The 19,911-nt window shown below is 51.3% G+C and overlaps 1 protein-coding gene across 6 annotated transcripts in view; it reads left to right on the top strand.

Annotated features, from left to right (window-relative positions):
* The window catches only part of SMC4 (structural maintenance of chromosomes 4), a 129,128-nt gene that overhangs the window by 43,162 nt on the left and 66,055 nt on the right, over positions 1 to 19,911 (top strand). For all 6 annotated transcript variants that reach the window (XM_030574664.1, XM_030574667.1, XM_030574662.1 and 3 more), the window contains 2 exons: positions 291 to 431; positions 17,802 to 17,952. In XM_030574664.1, coding sequence (XP_030430524.1) covers positions 291 to 431; positions 17,802 to 17,952 — 292 coding nt within the window. The remainder of the gene's footprint in view (positions 1 to 290; positions 432 to 17,801; positions 17,953 to 19,911) is intronic.

Below are 19,911 nucleotides of genomic sequence, written 5' to 3'. Positions count from 1 at the left end.
ATGCACTTTAGAAATTACACCTCTGTAAGACACATTACTCCACCATATAGACAAGCCTGAAATTATTTACATTTTTTAAACTGTAAAATCTTTGGATTTCTTTAACCCCATTTTAAGTACACAAGACTGTCTAGCAATGATCAGCTGGAGGACTGAATATTTAATTTACAGTGATTTTTTTGTTATTGTAGGATTCGAAAACTCTCAAATTTTTTTTAGAACTCGTAAATTTGGTACAAATGGCTTTTTTTGTAATCCTCACATATGTAAAATATATGTATTTCCTTTAGTTATGACCTGCAGAATCGGATAACTGACATGGAAACCCAAAAGAAAAAAATTCATGAAGACACTAAAGATATTAACACAAAGAATAGTAAACTTGCTGATGAAATGAAAGTTAAGAATAAAGCTTTGAAAGATGTAGAAAAGTAAGTACTTTCATTATCTCAAAAACTGTAATAGCACATTATACACTTTGCACATGTAAAGCTTTGAGTTCAGAAAACGAACTGTTTTGTCACTTTTTTTTGTTTTGACTCTTCCACACCAAGTGGTCTTTTGTACTCAGCCTGTATTACTGACATCTCAGATGACCACTAAGTTTGTACGTGCTCATGTTGTCCTTCCATATTTCCAGTTAGGGTTGATGAACATATTAGTTGAATGAACATATTAGTACAGAGAATATTCTCCTTTTATGCATGACATGTTGTAAAACATAAAGGGCTCATTTGTAGATCATTCCTACATCTTAGGTAGTTATGAGGCCCTTTAATCCCCCACTGGCTTCCTAAGTTGGCAGAACCTGTAGAGAGACAGAAAGCAGCTGCTATTAGGTTCCCACTCTTCCCCTGCACAGGTGGAGAGATTGTGGGTCTCTTTTTTCAGTCACCACAAACAGCCAAATTATGACTCTGTCACAGTCTGGTTCCTAGAGCAATGCTGCAATGCAGATTGGATTGTAAGGTTATAGTTCAGAACTGTGTCTTCAAGTATGGCATAGTTCTATGATAAAATGGCAGTTCAAGCAGATGCCTTTTTAAAGGATATCCTTTAAAGATAACCCATTAGGAAGAGGGCATATAATTGGGTTGTGGCTTTCTTTTACTGCTTTATGAAGTTTAGCAAAGGTCTGAAGGGTTTTCTTTCCCAGGGGGTGATTTATCTAGAAATATTATCAAATCCTGTATTTTCTTTTCTGTTGGAGAGCTCTTTGAAGGGGCTTTATTAGCCCTTAGTAGAAGGAGCCTGGGATGCTTTGACTCTTTCAGATGTCATTTCTTCTAATTGTTTGTCAGGCCTTTGAGGTAAATAGTTTCTATCGCCCTTCCGAGTTGTTCTTATTACTTTGATGTCATCACACTAGTTTGGTTACAATACTAAAATTTTAAACAATCTAGATCGTTCCAGTTCTCAAAATGGTGTCCATATATTATATGATCTGTGGATCCAGCTGCTATTAGTGATTGTGTTGTGAAAGGATCCTTCCATGATCATCACCTTTTGAACTGTAACCTCACAGAATAACTGTGGATGAATTTTAGTTCTTTGTGCATTCTACTCTTGTTTGTGTGTGCCCCACATACTGTGGTCAGAAACAGTTTTCCCCTCAGCAGTACCCATCAGAGCAGCTCAGGCACCCTCTACCACCATGAGCCCTTGTGAGCAGGTATAAAGGGCCGAGCCACCCAAACTGTCCTCAGTTTGTTCTTAACACCGGTGACAGTTGTTGGATCTGTTGGTCTTGCTTTACCAAGTTCTCTGTGTCCTTTATATTTTGTAGATGGTTACCTGTTGTTCGTAGGTAAGGCTACGATTATGTCATGGAGGTCATGGAATCCATGACTACTTCTTCGAGTGATTGCTCACATCCATTCCAGTTAGGGTGTGCGCGCCGTGCGTGCACGTTCGTCGGAAACTTTTTACCCTAGCAACTCCAGTGGGCCGGCAGGTCGCCCCCTGGAGTGGCGCCGCCATGGCGCCCAATATATATCCCTGCCGGCCCGCCCGCTCCTCAGTTCCTTCTTACCGCCGTGTCGGTCGTTGGAACTGTGGAGCGCGGCATAGCTGTCCTCCACGTCCCTAGCTCTCCTAGTTCTCTATCGTTTATCTATCGTTCATCTCTAGTCCATTATAGTTGTTAATTAGTTGGTTAAGTAAGTTAAATAGTTGTTAAGTAGTTCTTCGCCGGGGGCTTAGCCCTTCCCGGCACCCGGCGCCAGGCTCATGCCTGTTTCGCCGGGCTTCAAGCAGTGTGCGGCCTGCAAGAAGCCCATGCCTACCAGCGATCCCCACGAAGCATGCCTGAAGTGCCTCGGGGAATCGCACAGATCTGACAAGTGCCACATCTGTAAGGCTTTTAAGCCAAGGACAAAGAAGGAGAGGGACCAAAGGCTCCGGACTCTCCTCATGGAGGCGGCACTTGACCCGACGGCTTCGCAGGCCGTGATCTCGGCGCCGGCACCGGATCGCACCGGCACAGAGAAGACTCCCCGGCACCGACCCTCTCCGGCACCGGAGTCAGAACCAAGGCCGTCGAAGTCCAATACTCCGGCCAGGCAGACCCGGCTAGAGCGCCCGGCCTCGACATCGGCCGCGGCGCCGCCGGCACCGTCGACTCCGGGCCCAGCGGGTCCGTCGAGTCCGGTACCGCCGAGCTCCCCCATGAGATCTGGGGTTGAGATAATGGTCCCATCCACACCGGAGACCTTCGCCTCGGCTCGGGACCTCATAGCCCTGACTGAGCCCACTCGGCTGCCACCCCCGGTACCTCCGGTGCGGGTTGTGTCCAGAGGTAAGCCCATGATGTCGGCACCGCCCAGAAGATCTCGTTCACGATCCAGGTCCCGACGTCTTGGGCGCTCCAGGTCCCGCCGCCGCTCGCAGTCCCGGCACCGCTCCCCTCAGCGGTACTGGTTCCACTCGCGGCACCGGTCGACATCGAGACGATCGCGGTCAGGTTCCAGTCGCCGAGACCGGCACCGCGATTCCAGGAGCAGGTCCCGACGCTACTCGCCGCACCGGTCGACCTCCCGGCACCGAGCCGGTGGCAGGTCCCGGTCTCGGTCGACCTTCCGGCACCGAGCCGGTGGCAGGTCTCGGTCGACCTCACGGCACCGAGCCGGTGGCAGGTCCTGGCACCGAAGCGGCGCCCGGTACCGATCAGGATCCCGGCACCGCGACAGAACCCGTTCCCGATCCCGTTCCCGGCACCGATATGACTCCCGGCACCGGTCCCCGGCACCGAGACGATCCTCCGTGCCGGCCCGCGCAGACCCTTACCATCCAGGGTCGGCCCCTCCATGGCCCTCTAGACAGCCGTCCGTATCCTCCCAGACGGACAGCTGGTATGCGCTGGGCACCGACCGGCAGACGGCGCTGTTCGGTGATCCGCCGCTGCAGGACCAAGGCCCACAACAGTGGGGATTCTGGACACCCTGGGCATACCATCAGGCCCAGGGCCCCCAGCAGCTCCCTGCTAGACCGGCGACTGCGGAGCGTAGGGCTCCTGAAGCCTCGTTGTCTCGCCCCCCTCCCTCCCCGGAAGGGGAGGAAGGGTCCAAGCAGCAAGACTCCGCTGTGGCTCCTGAGGCAGAGGCGAGGGCTGAGGAAGACCCTCAGTTAGACACTCTCGTGCCTGGGGTCTCCTCATCCTCCTCCCCGGACGAGGCGGTGGCGGGTACCTCCTCCAACAGTCCCCCCCCGCTGGATCTCAGGGCGCACCAAGACCTCCTCAGGCGATTGGCTCAAAATCTGAGTCTGCAGGCAGAGGAGGTCTCGGAGATAGAGGATCCAATTGTAACCATCCTCTCTTCTGATGCTCCCACCAGGGTCGCCCTGCCCTTTATACGGACCATCCAGGCCAACGCCAACACCATCTGGCAGTCCCCGGCCTCCATCCCTCCGACAGCGAAAGGCGTCGAGAGGAAGTACATGGCCCCTTCTAGGGGATACGAATATCTCCATGTACACCCGACTCCGGGTTCACTGGTGGTGCAATCAGTGAACGATAGGGAGCGTCATGGCCAGGAGGCTCCAGCCCCCAAATCCAGAGAAGCCAGGCGGGTGGACCTCCTTGGCCGTAAGGTGTATTCGGCTGGGGCGCTGCAGCTCAGGGTCTCCAACCAGCAGGCCCTGCTGAGCAGATATGCCTTTAATTCCTGGGTGGCAGTGGACAAATTTAAGGAGCTGCTGCCACAGGATGCTCGCCAAGAGTTTGTGGCCATCTTGGACGAAGGCAAGAAGGTCGCACGCACGGCCTTGCAAGCCTCCTTGGACGCTGCGGACTCCTCTGCCCGTACCCTCGCGTCAGGAGTTACGATGCGTCGCATCTCCTGGCTGCAGGTTTTCGACCTTCCGCCGGAGCTCCAGCATACTATACAGGACCTTCCTTTCGAAGGCCAGGGCTTGTTCTCTGACAAGACAGACCCCAGACTCAAGAGTCTGAAAGACAACCGGGTCATTATGTGGTCCCTCGGGATGCACACCCCCGTGACGCAGCGTAGACCCTTTAGGTCGCAGCAACAACAACAACGCAGGCCGTTTTCCCAGTTCCGCCAGCGGCAGGACCTTTACAGGCGCCGCGGCAGGAACGGAAGGCGCAGGCACTCGGGGAACCAAGGGGGGCAGAACCAAGGCTCCTCAAAACCCCCGCCTGGACCTAAGCCTTCATTTTGAAGGTGCGCCCGAGGGCGCAGTAACAGTTTCCCCTATGGATCCTTCCCCCCCGTTTTCCAACCGCCTTTCGTTTTTCCTCCCGGCGTGGTCCCAAATAACATCGGACCGCTGGGTCTTAAGCATGGTGCAGACGGGATACCGCCTGCAGTTTGTTTCATTTCCTCCTTCCCGCCCTCCTTCCTCGTCCCTCTTCAGGGACCCCTCTCACGAGCAATTCCTTCGGCAGGAGGTGCAGACGCTCCTCAGCAAAGGAGCTATAGAGGCGGTTCTGGAAAGCGAGAAAGGCAAGGGGTTTTATTCCCGCTACTTTCTGATCCCCAAGGCCAAGGGGGGCCTCAGGCCTATCCTCGACCTGCGAGAGCTCAACAAATACCTCGTGAAGTTGAAGTTCCGCATGGTATCCCTGGGGACCATTATTCCATCCCTGGATCCGGGAGACTGGTACGCCGCCCTCGACATGCAGGACGCGTATTTCCACATTGCCATTTGGCTGCGCCACAGACGCTTCCTCCGCTTCGTTGTGGGGACTCTTCATTATCAATTTGCAGTCCTCCCATTTGGCCTGTCCACGGCCCCGAGGGTGTTTACAAAATGCATGGCAGTTGTCGTGGCGCATCTTCGGCGCAACCGTGTCTACGTGTTCCCTTATCTGGACGACTGGTTGATTCGGGGCACGTCGGAACAACAAGTCAACAGCCATGTCCGCGTGATCACCGGCATGTTTGCAAGTCTGGGCCTCTTGATAAACACAGACAAGTCCACCCTGAGGCCCACTCAGAAGGTGGAATTTATCGGGGCCGTCCTGGACGCCACTATGGGCAGGGCCTCGCTGCCTCTGCAACGGTTCCAGACCATGGTGGCGATCGTTCAACGTTTGCGGTCAGCCCCATTGACGTCAGTGAGGACATGTCTAACCCTGTTAGGCCACATGGCGGCGTGCACCTTTGTGACCGACTACGCTCGGCTCCGCATGAGGCCTCTCCAGCTGTGGCTTATCAGTCATTGCAGGCCGGCAAGGCAACCGTTAGACATGTTAGTCACAATCCCCCAGAAGGTCTTAGATTCTCTCGGCTGGTGGCTAGACCAGTCCGTATTATGTGCGGGTCTTCCCTTCCACCCCTCTCAGCCCTCGGTATCCCTGACAACGGATGCCTCAGATCTAGGCTGGGGGGCCCACCTAGGGACCCTGCGGACACAGGGCCTGTGGTCTCAGGAGGAGGTGGGGCTACACATCAACATGCGGGAGTTGAGAGCGGTCCGCCTTGCTTGTCAAGCGTTCTGTCATCAGCTTCAGGGTCGTTGTGTCGCCGTGTTCACGGACAACACGACGACCATGTACTATATCAACAAGCAGGGCGGCACCAGGTCCTCCTCCCTGTGCCTCGAGGCGATACGACTCTGGGACTTTTGCGTAGCCCACTCCATTCACCTCAGGGCTTCTTTCCTCCCTGGAGTACGGAACACGCTGGCGGATCAATTGAGCAGATCCTTCCTGTCACACGAGTGGTCCCTTCGCCCGGACGTCGCTCTCTCCATTTTCCGGAGGTGGGGTTATCCCCGGGTGGACCTCTTCGCGTCCAAGGGGAACAGGAAGTGCCAAGCGTTCTGCTCCTTTCAGGGCAGGGAGCCGGGGTCGATAGCGGATGCCTTCCTCATCCAGTGGTCGACCCACCTGTACTATGCGTTTCCCCCGTTCCCTCTGGTCCACAAGGTCCTCCTGAAGGTGCGCAGAGACAGGGCTCTCGTGATCATGGTGGCCCCGGCATGGCCCAGGCAGCACTGGTACACCATGCTGCTGGAGTTGGCCGTAGCCGACCCAGTTCCCCTGCCCCTTCATCCGGACCTGATCACCCAGGACCACGGGACCCTCTGTCACCCAGACCTGCAGTCGCTGCACCTAGCGGCGTGGCTCCTGCGTGGCTGACTGGTTCCGAGCTGCGCTGCTCCACGCCTGTGAGGGAGGTGCTCTTGAGCAGCAGGAAACCGTCCACAAGAGCCACATATTCGGCAAAATGGAAACGCTTCTCCTGTTGGTGCGTAGAGAGAAATCTCCGCCCTATGGAAGTTTCGGTAACCGAAATCTTAGACTATGTTTGGTCCCTCAAAGGGCAAGGTCTGGCCTTATCGTCGTTGCGAGTCCACCTAGCAGCTATCTCCACCTTTAACCCGGGTGCGGACGGTCGCTCCGTTTTTTCTCACCCGACGGTGTCGAGATTCCTTAAAGGGCTGGAACGTTTATTCCCTAACGTCCGTCCCCCTGCTCCGACCTGGGATCTTAACCTGGTGTTGTCTCGGCTCATGGGGCCCCCCTTTGAGCCGTTAGCTACTTGCTCCCTGCTCTACCTCTCTTGGAAGACTGCCTTTCTAGTAGCTATCACCTCAGCTAGACGGGTGTCGGAGCTCCGAGCTCTTGTGGTAGACCCCCCATATACGGTCTTCCACAAAGACAAGGTGCAGCTGAGACCACACCCTGCTTTTCTGCCCAAGGTGGTCTCAGCCTTCCACGTCAACCAAGAGATTTTCCTTCCGGTTTTTTTCCCAAAACCTCACTCCTCAGGCAGGGAGCAGCAGCTCCACTCGCTGGATGTCCGTAGGGCTCTCGCGTTCTACATAGAGAGGACCAAACCCTTCCGAAAATCCCCCCAGCTTTTCGTGGCGGTAGCAGATCGTATGAAAGGGCTTCCTATCTCCTCCCAGAGGGTATCCTCTTGGGTTACGTCCTGTATCAGGACCTGTTATGACTTGGCCCAAGTCCCTACGGGCCGTGTGACTGCACACTCTACCAGGGCGCAGGCGTCGTCGCTGGCTTTTCTCGCCCGTGTGCCCATCCAGGAAATCTGTCGGGCAGCGACCTGGTCATCGGTCCACACCTTTGCTTCCCACTACGCCCTGGTCTAGCAGTCCAGAGAGGACGCGGCCTTCGGATCTGCAGTGCTCCGTGCCGCGACTTCTCACTCCGACCCCACCGCCTAGGTATGGCTTGGGAGTCACCTAACTGGAATGGATGTGAGCAATCACTCGAAGAAGAAAAGACGGTTACTCACCTTTGTAACTGTTGTTCTTCGAGATGTGTTGCTCACATCCATTCCACACCCGCCCTCCTTCCCCACTGTCGGAGTAGCCGGCAAGAAGGAACTGAGGAGCGGGCGGCCCGGCAGGGATATATATTGGGCGCCATGGCGGCGCCACTCCAGGGGGCGACCTGCCGGCCCACTGGAGTTGCTAGGGTAAAAAGTTTCCGACGAACGTGCACGCGCGGCGCGCACACCCTAACTGGAATGGATGTGAGCAACACATCTCGAAGAACAACACTTACAAAGGTGAGTAACCGTCTTTTCCATTGACCACCGTGACATTTTCTGCCCTGGGGCTGGAACTCCCAGTCATCCCTGCCTGCGCAGCAGCCCAGCCCCCAGGGGCAGGGGCACTCTGGAGCTCCCACTCATTGCATCAGTGGGGGACCCAGGAGCCCCAGCAGCAGTGGCTGCTGAACCCACCTACCCCTTTTCTCAGGGATATTTTTAGTGAAGTTCAGGGGCAGGTCATGGACAGCCATGAGTTTTTGTTTGTTTTCCATGACCTGCCCTGACTTTTACTTAAAATACTCCTGACAAAAATTTAGCCTTATTCATAGTTAGTGTTAGTGATTAGAATTTTTTTTAAATTTTTTTTTTGTTTTCACTGCTTGAGGTCCTGATTTTGGTACGGAGGAATGCCTCAGTCACTAGGCTCCAAGCCTCATTGTTCTTGTTCCAAACCAATTTCTGTGAGTGGCTCACATACCACCTGTTCGAAGTGCTTGGGTGAATCTCACATGTCAGATTGTTATCAAATTTGCAAGGACGTCAAGCCTAGGACCAAAAATGACAGAGAGGCTAGGCTGAAGTTTCTTTTGATAGAAGCTGCTCTTAGACCACTATTGGAGCTTTCCTGCTTGGAGGGGGAGGGAACAACCTCTTTAGTTTTGGAAAAACATTCCACCAGTGTTGAAGTCCCAGTACTGTCAAAGTCTCCAGTGCTGAGGTTGAAGTACAAAGTTTTTAAGGAAGAAACTTGAAGAGGAAGATCTAGAGCTCCTAAGCCCAAAAAGAGGGCAAAGGGATCAAGTAGTGTACATCCTAAATCTAAGCATTCCTTGTCCAGTTCGTCTCATAAGGAGGCACAGTTGATTCTGGCACTGGGACAAGTACCGTTGTGTCCAGAACCCCAAGTGTCACCTTCAACTTCTACAATGCTGTCATCTTTGGTTACTCACTAAACTGGGACCATTTCTGTACCATTTGCCATCTGGAGGTATTTGCGGCAGCAAGGGGCTTGTCTTTGTCAGTGCCACTTTCCTCAGTGCACGAAACCAGTACCATCAGTTCACACTGCCTTGTTTCAGTTGGTTCAGTGCTCAGTTCCATGTCAAAACAACAAGGAGTGCTGTTTGTCAGCGCACTCATCCTGCGATACCATAAAGGGGAAAGCTAGCAACAGTGGCCTTATTTCAGTCGTCTCTGGATTCTCTGTACTGGTATTGATGGGCATAGCTCCTTTGTGGTCAGAAGAAGCTGAATCTTCAGATTCTGAATCCCTTCTGAGAGCTTGCCACCTGGGAAGCTTCTGAGATGCTGCATTGGTGGGATATGTGGCTGGGAAGGTATTGGGACTCTACCTTTTCAGTGGCCGTTTTGGAATCCCTGGGGTGTTCTCTCCATCTCCAAGTTAGGAGATAGGATCCTCCTGTACTCTTATCAGTCAACTGCTAGAGGAGGCTTAGCCTTAAACTCTATTATCTCCATCTCCATCTTCCTCTTCCCCAGATGGTGCACTTTCTGTGAAAAAAGTCCTCACCCTACCTGATGTCTTCAAGGCTTACTGGGAGATTTTGGAAAAGGCTTGCCTCAGCCTTGGATGTCCAAGTGGAGGACATTAGGAGTCATCCCATAGAGATGTTAATATTTTGGCCACAGTTTAGCCCTCCCTTGTGGCCTTACCAATTCATGAGGCAATTTTAGAGTCTACCAAGGCTCTGTGGCAAATTCCCTCTTCACTTCATCACATATCCAAGAGGGATAAGTTTTGATACTAAGTACTCATCCAAGGCTTCAAGTATTTTTCCCATTCCTAGCGTCGTTGGCTGTTTCGGCTGCCAACAGAAGGGCATGCCAGGGGCAGCAGGCTGCTACCCTGAAATCAAAGGATGCAAAAACTTGACCTGTTATGGTAGGAAAAAATGTTCTAGGGCTGGGTTAAAGGTTAGAATTGCAGAACAACAGGCTTTGTTAGACCAGCATGACTTTAATATTGTGAAAGCTAGTGGCTGGGCCCCCTAATGGTTTACAAGTGGCCAGTGGGAGGTGAGCACTACACAGTAGCCTAAACTTTTAAACCGTCTTTTCCTTTCTGCCTCAAAGCAAAGAAATCTTGCTGTTAATTGGCTCTCAGCTAGGCAGACCTGATATTTCGGTAACAATATCTTGGACTTGACATTTAAAGTTTAAGGAAAAGTTACTGGAGCACGGGAAACAAGAGTTTCTTTTGCTGGTAGATGAAGGAAAGCTGGTGACTGGAACATCATTGCAAACTGATTTGAATGCTGCTGACTTGGCTACTAGGGCCATCCCCCGCGATGAGCCAAGATTGGAGAGGCCTCATGCGGAGTCGAGCATACGCTGTCACGAACGTACAGGCTGCCATATGGCCCAGGAGGGTCAGACATGTTCTTATGGAGGTCAGGGGGGCCGCCTGCAAGCGCAGAATGATGGTCGATAGCGACTGGAACCTGGGCAATGGTAGCATTTTGGTCTTTGCATGGGACATCCCCCTCACAGCCCGTTCAGGTCGGCCAGGGGGGCATGTCCGTTACAGCTATTCCCCTATTCCATTTTGTTTCCCCAGACTCCATTTTGTTTTCTGTTCTCCTGTGGCCGCCCTTCCCTGGCTGTTAAGTTGTTTACCAGGGCCACTGCCCTTCTCAAAGGAAGGGCACCTTAGGTTGTTTAACAAGAGCCATTGCCCTTCTCAAAGGGATGGCCACTTGTGCTGCATGCTAAGTGGGACCACTGCCCTTTTCAAAGGGTTAGTCCTGTTATCACCTCGTTGAACCTGGGCTTGGTGTAGGGTAGGCAATGTCCAGAGCTGCAAGGCCTATTGTGGTTTTAAGATCCTGGGCATGAGTCATAGTCTCATGTGCTCTTGAGTCACCTATTGCACAGGACTATGTCCAGGCATGTCTCTGGGCTTACCTTCAGTTTTTCCCCTGTGTCCCCTCCCCTGTGACAGAGGGAGCCTATCAGGATTACTGGTGGGAAACTGCCCAAGTTTGCCTTTAAAACCAGACATTTTTGAAACACACCTCAGAAAGGTTCCTGCATTGCTGCCTGGTCTGATCAGCCAGGGGTTCTGGGGGGTCCTTTCTCCGCTCTCGTTTTATTTTTGAGCGTACCCCCGTTTTTGAAACCCCCCCCCACGAAGAACGAATTGCTACCTGAGAGATCTCCTGATTATTGAGACTGTACCGAACCCTCCTTGCCTCTTCTGATGTTGCTGCTGCTTCTGCCTTTGCTGCTGCCTTGGGGACTTGTAAGAATCCCTCTGTAAAACTTTCTATACTTTTATTATTTTAGCTGCTGACTCTGTTTCCCCAGCACACAGACTCAAGCTAAACCTTGGTCTGTGTCTTAAAACCTCTCTTAAACTACAGGGCTCTTTGCCACTGCTAAGCTCTGCTCCTGTGGGCTTTGCCTTGGGGCTCTCTGCTTTCAGCTGTATCCACCGCTGTAGCCACCATCCCTTGGCTTCCTTGGGAGCTGGGTCCTGGATACATACCACTCTGCCCTCTGTAACCTCCCCATAGCATAAGGTGCACCATAGGTCTTGGTTTTTTTTTTTAATTTAATAAGTTATAGTTTGTTAAGATTGTAGAGCTTGTAAGTTTCTGTGATATTTGTTGTGTTGCCTAATTGTTGGTTAAGATAAGTTTTTAGAAAATCATTGCTTGGTTGTATTCTGTAGCTGCTTGTCATTTTATATAAGTTTGATTAAGTTAGGGGATAGATAAGGTTTTTACTATTTGAATTTGTCTTCCCACTGCCCCAACCCCCCCCCCCCCGAGCTCCCCAGTCACTCATTGCAGTCTCTCTGCTGTTTAAACTTGCAGCCTGTCTGCTCTCTGTGTCTCCCTGAGTTTAAATCTCCCTCTGTAGCGCCTCTATCTTTGGTTTCTGCTCCACCACGTGCTCCTCTTCCCCCATCCCCAACCTCATTCCTCTACCACTGCCTTTCTCTTTCTCTCTCTCTCAATCCCTCAATTGTATTACTGAAGTCTAGCATAAAACCCCATTGGTTACCCTTTTTCTCTCTCACACACCTCACATTTTATATTTACACCACTGTGACACATTTTTACCTAGAGTTGTTGGTTATTTAACACATTTTACCCATAACTGTTAGTTGGTTATATGCTGCTGTGACACACCCTTTACATAGAAATTGTTAGCTACCTGTTACATTTATACTTCAGTGTTAGTTGGTTACCAACTGTATTGTACCCCACTGTATTGTACCCCACTATTGAAACCCCCTATACTATACTAAAAGAACTCCCTCCCCAATTGCCTACCTTAACAAACCCCATACCCCTCACTATTAAATTTTCCCTGTTTTTGCATTTTCTTAATAAAGTTTATTTTGCACCCCACCTGTGTGGTAATTGCTCCCCAAGATCCCGCGGATCTGCAGCTCTGATGTGCCTCGGAGCAACCAGTCTTCGAGGTAGGGAAACACGTGAATGCGGCTGCGCCGAAGATGTGCGACGACAACTGCCATGCATTTCGTGAATACCCTCGGGGCCGTAGAAAGGCCAAATGGGAGGACCGCAAATTGATAATGCTTGCGGTCGACCATGAAGCAAAGGAAACGCCTGTGCTGTGGAAATATGGCGACATGAAAGTAAGCGTCCTGCATGTCGAGGGCGGCGTACCAGTCTCCAGGATCCAGCGATGGAATGATGGTCCCCAGGGATACCATGCGGAACTTCAACTTCACCATATGCTTCTTGAGTTCTCGCAGGTCGAGGATAGGCCTGAGGCCTCCCTTGGCCTTGGGGATCAGAAAGTATCGGGAATAAAACCCCTTGCCCTTCTCGCTCTCTGGAACCTCCTCTATGGCTCCCTTGTCGAGGAGCGTCTGTACCTCCTGACGGAGGAATTGCTCGTGAGAGGGGTCCCTGAAGAGGGACGAGGGTGGGGAGTGGGGGGGGCTATGAAAACTGCAGGCGGTAACTGGCCTGTACAGTGCATAAGACCCAGAGGTCTGATGTTATTCGGGTCCACGCCTGGAGGAAAAACAAAAGATGGTTGGAAAACTGGGGGGAAGGATCCGAAGGGGAAACTGGTACTGTGCCCTCGGGCGCTCCTTCAAAATGAAGGTTTGGGTCCGGGTGGGGCCTTGGAGGAGCCTTGGTTCTACCTCCCTTGGCCACCCGACTGTCTGCGCCTACTGTTCCTGCCCTGGGGCATATTAAGGTCCTGCCGTAAGCGGAACTGGGGATACGGCCGGCGTTGTTGCTGCTGGTTCTGCGGCCGGAAGGGTCTGCACTGCGTCACAGGCGCATGCATCCCCAAAGAGCGCATGATGACGCGATTGTCTTTTGAGGCTCTTTAACCTGGGGTCTGTCTTGTCTGAAAACAGGCCCTGGCCTGGCCTTCGAAGGGGAGGTCCTGGATGGTATACTGGAGCTCCGGTGGAAGGCCAGAGACCTGAAGCCAGGATATGCGGCACATCGTAAGCCCTGAGGCAAGGGTCCGAGCGGCCGAGTCTGCAGCATCCAATGAGGGCTGCAGCGAGGTCCTTGCGACCTTCTTGCCCTTGTCAAGAATCGCCGCAAATTCTTGATGTGCCTCCTGCGGCAACAGCTCCTTGAACTTGTCCGCCACTACCCAGGAGTTAAATGAGTAGCGGCTAAGGAGGGCCTGCTGATTGGAGACTCTGAGCTGTAGCAACCCCGCCGAATAGACTTTACGGCCTAGGAGGTCCATCCGCCTCGCCTCCTTAGATTTGGGCGCTGGGGCCTCTTGTCCATGGCGCTCTCTTTCGTTCACTGACTGCACCACGAGGGAGCACAGTGTCAGGTGGACGTGCAGAAATTCATAGCCCTTAGAGGGGGCCATGTACTTTCTCTCCACGCCTCGTGCGGTAGGAGGGATGGAGGCCGGTGATTGCCAGATCGTGGTGGCGTTGGCCTGAATGGTCCTAATGAAAGGCAGGGCAACCCTGGTGGGAGCATCTGCGGAGAGGATGCTGACCACCGGATCCTCGATCTCAGCGACCTCCTCTGCTTGTAAATTTAAGTTTTGCGCCACGCGCCTGAGGAGGTCCTGATGTGCCCCGAGGTCCAGAGGCGGAGGGCTGGAGGACGAGGTGCCTGCCATTGCCTCGTCAGGGGAAGATGACGAGGAGACCTCCTGGCAGCAGAGCGTCCACAGGGTGTTCCGTCTGGACCCAGCCCTCCTGGTGGCTGGACCTGTCCTCGCCTTCTGGAGAGGGAGGGGGGGCGAGACAGCGTCGACTCTGGTGGTCATCGGTCCGCCGCATCTCAGTTCAATAACAGCAAGAGCCTACATCCTCATGCGCAGATTAGTGGCCTGAGCCAACATAAACAATACAATCCAAATCATTCATCAAACTCCATTCAAGAACTGTCTTCAACTGTTGAGCCATATGGTAGATGGTACTTTAATTATAGACCACACAAGACTGCAAATGCAATGCCTTCAAGGGTGACTCAGGGCTGTTTGTTCGTTTTTCCTCCATGTACTATATCAACAAGCAGGGCGGCACCAGATCCTCTCCCCTATGTCAGGAGGCAGCGCGGCTCTGGGAATTTTGTATAGCCCATGCCATTCACCTCACGGCCTCCTACCTACCTGGAGTGCAAAACACACTGGCGGATCGCCTGAGCAGATCCTTCCGCTCACACGAGTAGTCCCTTCGCCCGGACGTCGCCCTCTCACTTTTCCAGAGGTGGGGTCGTCCCCGGATGGATCTCTTCGCGTCCAGAGAGAACAGGAAATGCCAGGCATTCTGCTCCTTTCAGGGTCGGGAGCTCGGGTCATTAGTGGACGCCTTCCTTATCCCATGGGCGACCCATCTGTTTTATGCGTTCCCTCCGTTTCCGCTGGTCCACAAGGTTCTCCTCAAGGTGCGCAGGGACAGGGCTCGCGTGATTCTGATAGCCCCAGCGTGGCCCAGGCAACATTGGTACCCCATGTTGCTGGACCTCTCAATAACCAGCCCAGTTCCCCTGCCGCTTCACCTGGATCTGATCACCCAGGACCACGGCAGGCTCTGTCACCCGGACCTTCGGTCTCTGCATCTCACGGCGTGGCTCCTGCGTGGCTGACCAGCTCCGAGTTACGCTGCTCTACCCCGGTTCGGGAGGTTCTCCTGGGCAGTAGGAAGCCTTCCATTAGAGCTACGTATTCAGCCAACTGGAAGCGTTTTTCCTACTGGTGCTCAGAGAAGGGTTTTCTCCCTATGGAGGTTTCCATTGCCAATATTCTGAACTACATCTGGTCCCTCAAGGTCCAGGGTCTGGCGATATCGTCCCTTCGGGTTCATCTAGCGGCCATCTCCACCTTTCATCCGGGAGGAGATGGCCGTTCTGTCTTCTCCCACCCTATGGTGGCAAGATTCCTGAAGGGGCTGGAACGTCTCTACCCACAGGTCCGTCCCCCTTCCCCTTCATGGGATCTCAACCTCGTTCTGGCTCGGCTCATGGGCCCTCCATTTGAGCCGTTAGCGACTTACTCCCTGCTCTACCTCTCCTGGAAGACCGCCTTTCTAGTGGCCATCACCTCAGCTAGACGGGTGTCGGAACTCTGGGCTCTCACGGTAGACCCCCCGTATACGGTCTTCCATAAGGACAAAGTGCAGCTGAGACCGCACCCTGCCTTTCTCCCTAAGGTGGTCTCAGCCTTTCACATTAACCAGGAGATCTTCCTTCCCGTCTTTTTCCCGAAGCCCCATTCATACCGCAGAGAGCAACAACTCCACTCGCTGGATGTCCGTCGGGCACTAGCGTTTTATGTAGAGAGGACCAAACCTTCCGCAAGTCCCCCCAACTCTTCGTGGCGATAGCGGACCGTGTCAAGGGCCTTCCTATTTCCTCACAGAGGATATCCTCGTGGGTAACGTCCTGTATCAGGACCTGTTATGACTTGGCCCACATCCCTGCGGGCCGTGTGACTGCACACTCTACCAGGGCACAGGCATCATCACTGGGTTTCCTTGCCCGAGTGCCGATCCAAGAGATCTGTAGGGCGGCGACCTGGTCATCAGTCCATACTTTCGCTTCCCATTACGCCCTGGTCCAGCAGTCTAGAGATAACGCGGCCTTCGGCTCAGCAGTGCTCCATGCTGCGACTTCTCACTCTGACCCCACCGCCTAGGTAAGGCTTGGGATTCATCTGACTGGAATGGATATGAGCAATCACTTGAAGAAGAAAAGACGGTTACTCACCTTTGTAACTGTTGTTCTTCGAGATGTGTTGCTCATATCCATTCCACACCCGCCCTCCTTCCCCACTGTCGGAGTAGCCAGCAAGAAGGAACTGAGGAGCGGGCGGGCCGGCAGGGGTATATATCAAGCGCCATGGCGGCGCCACTCTAGGGGGCGACCTGCCGACCCACTGGAGTTGCTAGGGTAAAAAAGTTTCCGGCAAACGTGCACGCGCGGCGCGCACACCTAACTGGAATGGATGTGAGCAACACATCTCGAAGAACAACAATTACAAAGGTGAGTAACCGTCTTTTCCAGCAAGAAAGGGTGTCGGGTGGCTCTGCCCTTTGTCTAATTGCAAGGGTGCGTGGCAGCGACAGGTACCAATGAGGGGGCAAGTTTTGACAACCATGCTCAGGCTGCTCAGTCAACCAAAATGGAATGGACATGTGCAACACATCTCAAAGAACAACAGTTATGGAACAGGTTAATAAGTTTATCACACATTCTAAACTGTGACAAACTTTCTGGAGTCTCCATGTATTTGTGCACATTGTTTTAAATCTTCAAGACCACCTTAGAGACTCCTGCTCTCTGGAGAGGTTGGATAATAAATAATTCCATCCTTGTCACTACCTCAATAAAACCACCTCAACAAATGAGGGAAGGTGGGGACCTGCATTCATTCATTCATTCATTCAATTAGGAAGCAATCAGGCTGGTCAGATAGCCAGGGATTAATCTGGTACCTCCTCAAGTGACTCTGTTACAGGGACTCTCAAACATAAAAGCTGGTTTATTTGCAGAAAGGGCTCAGTTTAGGAGAGTGGAGTCTAAATGCAGAAGTTTTCCAGACAGTAGTGTCCTCGTTCAGATATCCTTTAAGTTTTGAGCTCTTTTGTTAAACAGAAAAAGCCAATTTTAACAGTAAGGGTATGCACCAAGGGATATGATAAATTCTCAAATCACTTGGGAGGCTTTTAAATCAAGACTGGATGTCTTTCTAAAATATGTTTTAATCACCAGGTGATGATATGTATAATTAGCAATAAGATCCCCTTCCTGTCATCAGAGAATAGTCTTTGCATCTGAGGGGTTTTATTTTATAGGGACTGCAGGCCATTTGTCAGGTGTAGCTAGCCTACTTATTTTTGTATTTGCTTCTTCTGTTCAGACTGGGAATTGTTGCATGTATGTAGCAGTTTAACATCTTTTCTTTAATTTAATTATATTTCTGTATCCAGTTGTAGAACAGTGGAAGACTTGATTTGGCTACATAATGGATGGATGAGGCTACCAGTACTTAGTCTATATTCTTATTACAGCATCAGGCTACCTCCTATCTCATGAGGTCATGAGAACTCATCAGTGTGCGTTACTAGCCATATGTGTATTGCAGAAAACATTGCTTTCCACAGCTGTGCATGGCTTTTGCTGCTTGACAAACAAACAGTGCTTCTATTTCTGCAGCACTGGTGCTACAGGGAAATAGTAACTGTAATAAAAAGCTGGATATTTTTATAAAAAACAAACAGCACCACTTTCAATTCAAGGCCTCATAGAAGTTCACTAGCTAAACCAATTTCTGGTGAAAATGATTTTAATACAAAAGTGACTGACCTTTTTCTCTTTTTAGAAAACTCAATAAAATTACAAAGTTCATAGAGGAGAACAAAGAGAAATTTACTCAGCTGGATTTGCAGGATGTTACAGTAAGGGAAAAACTAAAACATGCCAAAAGCAAAGCTAAAAAACTTCTGAAGCAGCTTGAAAAGGATAAAGAAAAGGTATATCTATGAAGCTTGCAACTCTTACTATTATCCAAATATTTAATTGTTTATCTATTCTGGATTGGGGGGGCTCTCTAATTTTTTTTTAAGATAACCTACAAAAGAAAATTTTTGCTGCTTTATGATAAAAAGAAGACCTTAAGTTTTTTAATTTGTTTTACCCTAGAAATTGAGGTCTTATCTAGCATTTAAAGTGAGTGGAGAATGAAGCTCATGATATCAATTTTTTTATTTTTATTTTTGCAAGTCAGCTTCTAAGGATCTAGATCATTTTCTTGAGCCTTCATGCCTATGGATCCAACTACCAGGTTGATTGCCAAACTGGTTAACAGTGTAGTAACTTGATTGTTGCCAAAGAAAACTGAACATCCCTTCTATTGTAGCAAGTGTAATTATTTAACTGTTTCTGTCCCCTCCCAGCTCAAATATCTATCCATGTTTAAAAATGTAATGTTTCCCTGTCCTGGACTCAAGGTGGCTCACTTCTGGCACTACAAATTTTGTTTCTCTCCTACAGCTGTGAATATTATCTCCAGTAAGTAAGTGTAGGAAGCTGCACTTCCTTATAAATAACTATCTGTGATATGATTGACTTATTCAGGGGAAACAGACTCCTGATATCAGTTATTGGGCAAAGTTGCCAATAGAGCCACACGCAGCAAAGAGGGTACAGAAGGGCTTAACACTGCCACCATTCATTAGAAGTTTGTTAGTTTATAGCTGTTAAGAGCAGAACCCCTGATTTCACATAAATTCCAAATGTGACATAACTTTGAGGATGGACTTAACTAGGCTGCTTATTCCATATAATAATGTTAATAAGAGTAATTTTAAAAAATCATGCTGCTGTTCTTGAAGAAGTAACAGCCTTTTCAGGCAGCTATTCTGCAGCTGGTGTTGTGCCCTCCATGGCAAATATACAAAATTACCGAAATTTTAGGGCAGTGATAACTGTGAAAAGGAAGAAAAGGGGAGGTGTTGGCCAAAATTATATATTTCTGAAAGATCAGAACTACTTTTCTGTGATGAAGACCACCAGTTTAGCATCTGGACTGCTGTTCCTTCACAGGGTTATCTAGGGAACTGCTAGGTCTTCCTCAAACGTATGTCAGTGCGGATCCTACTGTAGTGCACAAGTTCCCTGTGCCTCCTTATGTTCCTGTACAAGAGTATAAAGAGTTGTATGGCTGCTGCCCTCCCTCATTTCCCTCTTGCCGACCATAGTAGCATGAGAAAACATAGGGCTTGTCTACATCAGAAAGTTGCAGCGCTGGTGAGGGAGTTACAGCGCTGCAACTTTGAAGGTGTACACATCTGCAGGGCACCACCAGCGCTGCAACTCCCTGTTTGCAGCGCTGGCCGTACTCCCGTTTTGTCTCGGGTGTAGAGGATCCAGCGCTGGTGATCCAGCGCTGGTAATCCAATGTAGACAGTTACCAGCGCTTTTCTTGACCTCCGTGGAAGGAGGAAGCCTCTGGTAATCAAGCTGGTTTCCTTTCCCGGTTTGCTCTCTCGGTCCCGGAGCCACCAGCAAACCGCAGGGAAGGAGACCTGCTTGCTCGGGGTTCCGGGACCGAGAGAGCAAAGCGGGAAAGGAGACCAGCTTCGCCGCGGTTTGCTCTCGCGTTCCCGGAGCCACCCAGCAAACCGCAGGGAAGGAGACCTGCTTGCTCGGGGTTCCGGGACCGAGAGAGCAAACCGGGAAAGGAGACCAGCTTCGCCGCGGTTTGCTCTCGCGTTCCCGGAGCCACCCAGCAAACCGCAGGGAAGGAGACCTGCTTGCTCGGGGTTCCGGGACCGAGAGAGCAAACCGGGAAAGGAAACCAGCTTCGCCGCGGTTTGCTCTCTCGGTCCCGGAACCCCGAGCAAGCAGGTCTCCTTCCCTGCGGTTTGCTGGCTGGCTCCGGGACCGAGAGAGCAAACCGCGGCGTTCCCGGTTTGCTCTCTCGGTCCCGG

This window comes from Gopherus evgoodei, chromosome 9 (genome assembly GCF_007399415.2).
Source record: "Gopherus evgoodei ecotype Sinaloan lineage chromosome 9, rGopEvg1_v1.p, whole genome shotgun sequence".
NCBI classification, from domain to species: domain Eukaryota; kingdom Metazoa; phylum Chordata; order Testudines; family Testudinidae; genus Gopherus; species Gopherus evgoodei.
The sequence above is the reverse complement of the archived record's forward strand: the minus strand, read 5'-3'. Positions and strand labels throughout refer to the sequence as shown.